The 7,850-nt window shown below is 54.6% G+C and overlaps 1 protein-coding gene across 1 annotated transcript; it reads left to right on the plus strand.

Annotated features, from left to right (window-relative positions):
* Nucleotides 1–512: 512 nt before the first annotated feature.
* LOC123256541 lies at nucleotides 513–7,752 on the plus strand. The gene is given in 7 exon segments (XM_044685136.1): nucleotides 513–522; nucleotides 955–2,103; nucleotides 2,200–4,613; nucleotides 4,695–5,746; nucleotides 6,273–6,501; nucleotides 6,718–6,883; nucleotides 7,103–7,752. Coding segments are annotated over 7 exon segments (5,670 nt in total).
* The last annotated feature ends 98 nt before the right edge of the window (nucleotides 7,753–7,850 follow it).

Raw genomic sequence — 7,850 nt, forward strand, 5'->3', positions numbered from 1 at the left:
AGGACTGGGGCAGTACGCATCTCCTTTGACCCGCGAGGGCAAAGGTCGGAACCCCTGGGAGCAAGTGCTGTGTGTGACTGACAGGCCACATAGACCATTGGACCTCCTTATCCCCTTGGAATTATTTTTTTGGAACTTGTGAGGTTTGAGGCCTCACAGGGCCCCAAAGCAAAAGGCTTGAATCCTGTCTTTGGGGTCCAGCCGGACGGTTCAAGGCCTCCGGATTTTCTTGGGGTTTTGAGGCCCCAAGTCAGAGGTTTGAGTCCTCTGAGGAAGGTACCAGTGGACGCACTGGAGATTGGGAGGAGAGAGAGGACCAAGATCCAGTCCCCACATCAATTGACACGATCCCCATCAATTGTTCGGGACTGGTCTGGGCTCCCCCAGGCAAGTGAGTGTGAGCGTGCGCACGTTTGTCTTGGTTGTCTTCCCCGTTCCGTATCTGTTTTGTTGCCTTTCTGTTAACCCCTGTCCTTTGTGGCCTCCTCTCACCTTTTCTCTTGGTAGCCACGATGGGCCAAAGTAAGTCCACCCCCCTTTCTCTTATGGTTTCCCATTTCCCGGACTTTAAAACCCGGGCCCATAATCTGTCCGTCTCGGTAAAGAAAGGGAAACTGATCACATTATGTACTTCTGAGTGACCCTCATTTGGGCTCGGGTGGCCGCGGGACGGCACACTCAACTTAGGGGTAATTTCAAAAATCCGAGCTAAGATCCTCGATCTGGGGCCCCAGGGACACCTAGATCAGGTCCCCTATATCTTAACCTGGCAAGACCTGGTCCTTGACCCCCCGCCTTGGCTCCGGGATTTCGTTCAAACAGAACGAGATTCCCCAAAAACAGGTATACAACAAGCAGGTGGGACCATCGGGACCCTTGCACTCAGTACAGGAGGTAGGGAAACTGAGGACTCATCCCCCAAGCCCAAGTCCTCTATCCCTCCTGTTTTCCAAGAATCCTCTCCCGAACCCCCTGAGATTCTGTCCCCTCCCCCTTATGCCCCATTGTATCCTCCGTTGGAAGGGGTGGCAGGAGGGGTGCCTCAACCAGAGGTATCTCAGCTAGGAGGGGCAGCAGGAGGGGTGCCTCCCCCAGCCCTCAGCACTAGGAGCCGAGGCAAGCAAGGGACCCCAGAACCACCTGAACAGACCCCGGGAGACCCAGTTCCGGTGTTCCCAGTCCGGATGGTGGGGCCTGTGGTTCAAGGGGGACCCCGTAGTTATCAATACTGGCCATTTTCGTCTAGTGATCTCTACAATTGGAAATCCCAAAACCCTCCCTTCTCTGAGGAACCCCAGAAACTCATTGCCCTATTGGAATCTATTTTGTTCACACACCATCCCACTTGGGATGATTGTCAACAGTTATTACAGGTACTCTTCACCACAGAGGAACGTGAACGAATCCTCCACGAGGCTCGCCGACATGTTCCTGGGATAGACGGGCTCCCCACAACCCAGCCTCACCTTATAGAGGCGGCTTTTCCCTCCACTCGTCCCCCCTGGGACTTTGAGCAACAAGAAGGTAGGGATCACCTACGTGTCTATCGCCAGGTTCTCATGGCCGGTCTCCGTGCTGCGGCTCGCAAGCCGACTAATTTGGCTAAGGTATATTTAGTTAGACAAGGGCCTGATGAGAGCCCTGTTGCCTTCTTGGAGAGGCTCCAGGAGGCCTTTCGCCTGTACACTCCTATGGACCCCCTGGCAGAAACCAGTCGGGCGGCGGTCCTACTCTCATTTGTCAACCAATCGGCCCCTGATATCCGCCGAAAGCTCCAAAAGATAGAAAACCTGGGAGAGCAGTCTATAGGTGACCTCCTTAAGGTAGCTGAGCGAGTGTTTAACACCCGAGAAACTCCTGAGGAAAGGGCAGAGCGCCTACACCAGGAGGAGCGGGAATACAAGACCAGGCAGCACCAAGAGGATCGGGAGTACAAAGCCAGACAGGACAGAAAGAATCAGAAAGACCTAGCTAAGATCCTGGTGGCTGGGCTGTCCCAGCAACTGCACAAGGAGCTCCCCAGTAATCGAGGGGGCCGCTCACGTTGCTTCCAATGTGACCAGGAAGGCCACTGGAAACGAGAATGTCCAAATCGGCCCAGGAGCAGAACCCCTCGCCCTGGCCTTGCTGGTTCAGACTCCCGGGCACCTCCCAATCCTAACCCCTCCCGCCACCCGCGCCATGACCAACGCCCTAAAGTTCTCTGGGCCAATGAGGGGGAGGAAGATTGAAGAGGACGGGACTCTCAACCCCTCCCAGAGTCCTGGGTAACCCTGAAGGTGGAGGGGAAACCAATGAACTTTATGGTTGATACAGGTGCTCAGTTTTCAGTTCTAACAAAACCTGTCGGAGCAGTCTCCTCTAAAGCCAGTTGGGTGCAGGGTGCCACCGGTACCAAAAGATATAATTGGACCACTGGCCGCCAGGTGGACCTCGGTCGCCATCGAGTTACTCATTCCTTTCTTGTCATCCCTGATTGCCCAGCCCCTCTCCTAGGACGGGATCTCCTGCACAAGGCAGGGGCCCACATCCATTTCTCAAACTCTGGGATCTCAGTCACAGATGATGAGGGTTCACCTCTACACGTTTTGACTCTATCCCTCCATGATGAGCATCGCCTCCATGCAGATCCTGCCCCGCTGGAAGTTCCAGACCACGTCCGCCCCTGGATGGACAAGGTACCTGAGGTATGGGCTGAGATTTCGGGCGTGGGCCTGGCCGTCCAGCAACCCCCCATCATTGTGGCACTTAAACCAGGGGCGACTCCAGTGAGGGTCAAGCAGTATCCCATGTCCTTGGAGGCCCGAAGAGGGATTGCCCCACATATCACTCGTCTTCGGGAAGCAGGTATTCTGGTCCCCTGCCGATCCCCATGGAACACCCCTCTCCTACCTGTCCGCAAGCCAGGAGGACAGGACTTTCGCCCAGTCCAAGACTTAAGGGAGGTGAATCTGCGAGTGGAGGACATCCACCCCACTGTACCTAACCCATATACCTTGCTGAGCTCACTGCCACCTGACCTCAGCTGGTACACCACCCTCGACTTGAAGGATGCCTTCTTCACCTTGCCACTAGCCCCCGTTAGCCAGCCCTTGTTTGCCTTTGAGTGGCATGATGAGCAGGCGCACACAACAGGCCAACTAACGTGGACTCGGTTGCCCCAAGGGTACAAAAATTCCCCGACAATCTTTAATGAGGCCCTCGCCTCAGATCTGCGGGAATTCCGCCAGAGTTACCCCCTCATTACCCTCCTCCAATACGTAGATGACCTCCTACTTGCTGCTCCTACCCAAGCGGCTTGTGAAACCGCTACCCAGGGCCTGCTAGAGACTCTAGGTCGCCTTGGTTATAGGCTGAGCGCTAAGAAGGCCCGTATAGCCCAGCGGGAGGTCACCTACCTGGGATATAAGCTTCAAGGGGGGCAACGGTGGCTGACCCAGGCCATGAAAGATACTGTCTTGTGCCTTCCTCCACCAAAGGGACCCCGGCAGGTGCGGGAATTCCTAGGGTCAGTGGGGTATTGCCGCCTCTGGATCCCTGGGTTTGCAGAGATTGCCCGGCCCCTATACGAAGGCTCTAGGGAGAAGGCAGACTGGACTTGGTCACCTGCCATGAACGATGCCTTTCAGAGACTCAAACAGGCCATGCTAACTGCCCCTGCCCTAGCCCTGCCAAACCCTGAAAAGCCCTTTCAGTTATTTGTAGACGAAAAGAAGGGAGTAGCTAATGGGGTGCTGACACAACGACTAGGGCCTTGGGACAGGCCAGTAGCCTACCTGTCCAAAAGACTAGATCCTGTGGCATTGGGGTGGCCCCCCTGCCTACGCATCATAGCTGCTGTGGCCTTATTAGTCCGAGATGCCGACAAGCTCACGTACGGGCAGGCCCTTCGAATAACCACTCCTCATGCCGTTGAGGGCATCCTTAAACAACCACCTAGTCGATGGATGTCTAATGCCCGCCTTACTCACTATCAAGGCTTGTTGTTGAATGCCCCCCGGATCTCCTTCCATGTGACGTCCGCCCTGAACCCTGCAACCCTACTACCTGACCCCCCACCAGACCAACCCTTACATGATTGCCAGGAGATCCTGGCTGAGACAGTGACGGCCAGACCAGACCTCAAGGATACACCACTTCCCAATGCGGACCTGGTCTGGTTTACGGATGGGAGCAGCCTCATCCAGGACGGGAAACGACGGGCAGGAGCAGCAGTGGTGGATGCATTGGGGAACCTCATCTGGGCAGCAGCGCTACCCGAGGGAACCTCGGCTCAGAAAGCAGAGTTGGTTGCCCTACAAACGGCCCTTGAAAAAGCTGAAGGGAAGCGACTGACAGTATACACAGACAGTCGGTATGCCTTCGCCACCTTGCATGTCCATGCACCCATCTACAGGGAGAGAGGGTTTCTCACCGCAGGAGGTAAGGGGGTCAAATATCTGGAAGAAATCCAAGCACTCCTCTCTGCAGTTTGGCGACCTAAGGCAGTAGCTGTGGTCCATATCCCTGGCCACCAAAAAGGAGACTCTCTGGAGGCACGGGGAAACCGAGCTGCTGACCAGGCGGCACGAGAAGCTGCCTTCCATTCGCCCCTCCTCACCCTGCCCATGACCATACCACCCCCTCCATCTGGGGATCCTCAATACTCGAAACAAGACTTAGATTGGGTGGCACGGCACCATGGGGTTAAAGACGGTCTGTGGTACAGAGACCCGGAAGGCAACAGAATTCTCCCTGAAGCTCTGGGACAGCTGCTCTGCGCTCACCTGCACCATCTTTCTCATCTGGGGGAGAAGAAACTTGCCCAGCTTCTGGACAAGGGACAACTGAGGTTCCCAGGCCGGGCAACCTACTTAACACAACTCGTAGCCGCTTGCCGAGCTTGCCAACTAATGCGGTCAGGGAAACCCAATAAACATCAAGGACATCGAGTGCGCGGAGAACGGCCCTGCCAATCCTGGGAGGTGGATTTCACTGAGGTAAAGCCTGGAAGGTATGGGTACCGTTATTTGCTGGTATTTGTGGACACCTTTTCAGGTTGGCCAGAGGCATTCCCAACCAAAGCTGAAACAGCCCAGGTGGTAGCTAAGAAACTGATGGAAGAGATCATCCCTCGCTTCGGGTTCCCGGTAACCATTGGTTCTGACAATGGACCTGCTTTTGTGAGCAAGGTCCTTCAGGAACTTGCAGCCGCCCTGGGGGTGGATTGGAAATTACATTGTGAGTATAGCCCCCAGAGTTCCGGCCAGGTAGAGAGGATGAATAGAACAATTAAGGAGACACTATCCAAATTGGCCCTCGAGACTGGCATAGACTGGGTGACCCTCCTTCCTTTAGCTCTCTTCCGGGCCAGGAATACTCCTGGCCCACACCACCTTACCCCTTTTGAGATCTTGTATGGCTCTCTTCCCCCCATCCTTCCCCAGGTACCCCGGATGCCCACAAAGCCCCAAGGGCCAGAGGAATTCCGAGCCATGCTCTTGGGGCTTGCAGAAGCCCACCGTGATCTGTGGCCCCGGCTCAGAGAATTCTTCCAACCCCCTCCTCTTCCCCCACACGACTTTGCACCTGGAGATTGGGTGTGGGTTAAAAGGCACCAGCGTGCCACCCTCCAGCCCCGCTGGAAAGGTCTGTATGTCACTCTTTTTGTCACCCCCTCTGCTTTAAAGGTTGACGGCGTTGGACCTTGGATCCACCACACACATGTTCGCCGAGCAGACCCACCTGAGCACTCTGAACCCCAGTGGCAAGCCCGCAGACACCCTACGAACCCCCTCAAGATTCGTCTCCTCAAAAGAAAAGGGGAAACTCATGCGCCTAACTAAAAATCCGATACCCCTCTTAGGGTCGGGTTCCTATTTCCATTTTCTTTCCCTCTTTCTGGCCCCATACCTTTATCTTTTTTTCCTTTTATCGGTTGTGGACGGTCACCTACCCCATGAACGTTCCCAACAACCCTCCAACCCACATCAACCTTGGAAATGGACCCTTTACAGCTGGGACCGAGCCATGGTTGTATCCACCCAAGTAGTTACTGGATCCCCCACATTCTTCTTTTACCCTTGCCAACTTATGATGCTCCCCAATACTTGTGAGCTCACCCTTAATCCTCACGGGAAGAGGAGTTTTCAACTGAAGGACTATTATCTCTGTCCCTCTTCAAATCCGGGAAAATCATATTGTAACTCTCCGGGACACTTTTACTGCTCCCATTGGGGCTGCGAAACCCAGGCCACAGGATGGACACCCCCTACCTTGGACCCACACCTTAGGCTCACCTGGAGCCCATCCGGCTGCGAGCCTCGCCGGATAATCACGCACATCGGCGGAGCTGATGAGGTTGGAGGTGACTGCCAACACCTTAAGTTAACTGTCTTGACCCCCTCTGACAACGCCTGGATCTTTGGACGTACCTGGGGTTTCCGCATGGTTCAGAGTGGGGATGACCCTGGGGGACTGTTTTTAATTAAGAAAGAACCGGTCCAGACCAAGGCCGAATCTGTAGGTCCTAACTTGGTTCTTAAACCCAACCTACCTCGGCCATTACCCCCTACGCAGCCCCCTGCTCCGAAGCTGACTTCAGACGCAAGGGTCCTAGAGAGGCATACCAATGCCCCTCATCCTTCCCTCCCACAGCCCACTACCCCTGGTCTAGTCCCAAACTTAGAGAGCCCCCTCATACCTCTACTTAACGCTTCCTATAACTCCCTTAATCAGACATTCCCTAATATGACCTCAGATTGTTGGCTTTGTTTGGGGATCCGACCCCCTTATTATGATGCCATTGCACTCAATGCTTCCTTTAATAGGTCCTCTCAGGATAGCCCTCCCGAGTGTCGCTGGGATGAACGGAAAAAGGGGCTCACTATGGACTCTGTGTTGGGTACCGGACGGTGTGTAGGCCGGGTGTTAGATGCCCACTCCCACCTCTGCACCCAGATATCTCTCCCTACATCCTTTAAATTCCTCATTCCCCCATTGGGTGCCCGCTGGCTATGCACTTCCTCCGGCCTTACGCCCTGTGTGTCCTCTACAACCCTGAGAGCAACCGGTGAAATGTGCCTTCTGGTAACGGTTGTCCCACGAGTCTTATACCACACAGGGGAAGACATGGTCAGGTACTGGGACCCCCAAAACCGCCCATCCCCTAGAATCCGCAGGGAGCCCATCACTGCCATTACGTTAGCCACGCTCTTAGGCTTAGCTGGGGTTGGGACCGGCATAGCCTCTCTCACTCAGCATCACCAGAGCCTTGCTGCCTTACGAGCCGCGGTAGATGAGGATCTGGCCCGAGTTGAGAACTCTATCACCCACTTGGAGAAATCTCTATCCTCCCTCTCGGAGGTTGTGCTCCAGCAGGGCCGTGGGCTCGATCTCCTCTTCCTCCAACAAGGGGGTCTCTGTGCCGCCTTGGGGGAGGAATGTTGCTTTTATGCTGACCATACCGGCATTGTCAAGGAATCTATGACCAAACTCCGAGAGGACATTGCTAAAAGGAAAACGGAGCGGGAAGCTCAGGCATCATGGTATGAGCAACTGTTCCAGCGCTCCCCCTGGCTGACCACTCTGATATCTACTCTCCTAGGGCCCCTAATCCTTCTGACTCTCCTTTTAACTTTCCGGCCCCTCATTCTTAACCGACTAGTAGCTTTTGTAAAGGAACGTATTAACACGGTTCAGCTTATGGTCCTGCGTCAGTACTACCAAACAGTCCCCACCCTTGAGACAACACATACTGACGCTGCTGTTTAAAAGGACCTCCTGAGGATGGTTCCTCAGGATCATAAGAAAAAAAGTGGGGAATGATAAGCCCAAAAATCAAAACTACAGCCCCAAATATTTTCTGTTCC

This window comes from Gracilinanus agilis, unplaced genomic scaffold (genome assembly GCF_016433145.1).
Source record: "Gracilinanus agilis isolate LMUSP501 unplaced genomic scaffold, AgileGrace unplaced_scaffold60735, whole genome shotgun sequence".
Classification (NCBI taxonomy): Eukaryota; Metazoa; Chordata; class Mammalia; order Didelphimorphia; family Didelphidae; genus Gracilinanus; species Gracilinanus agilis.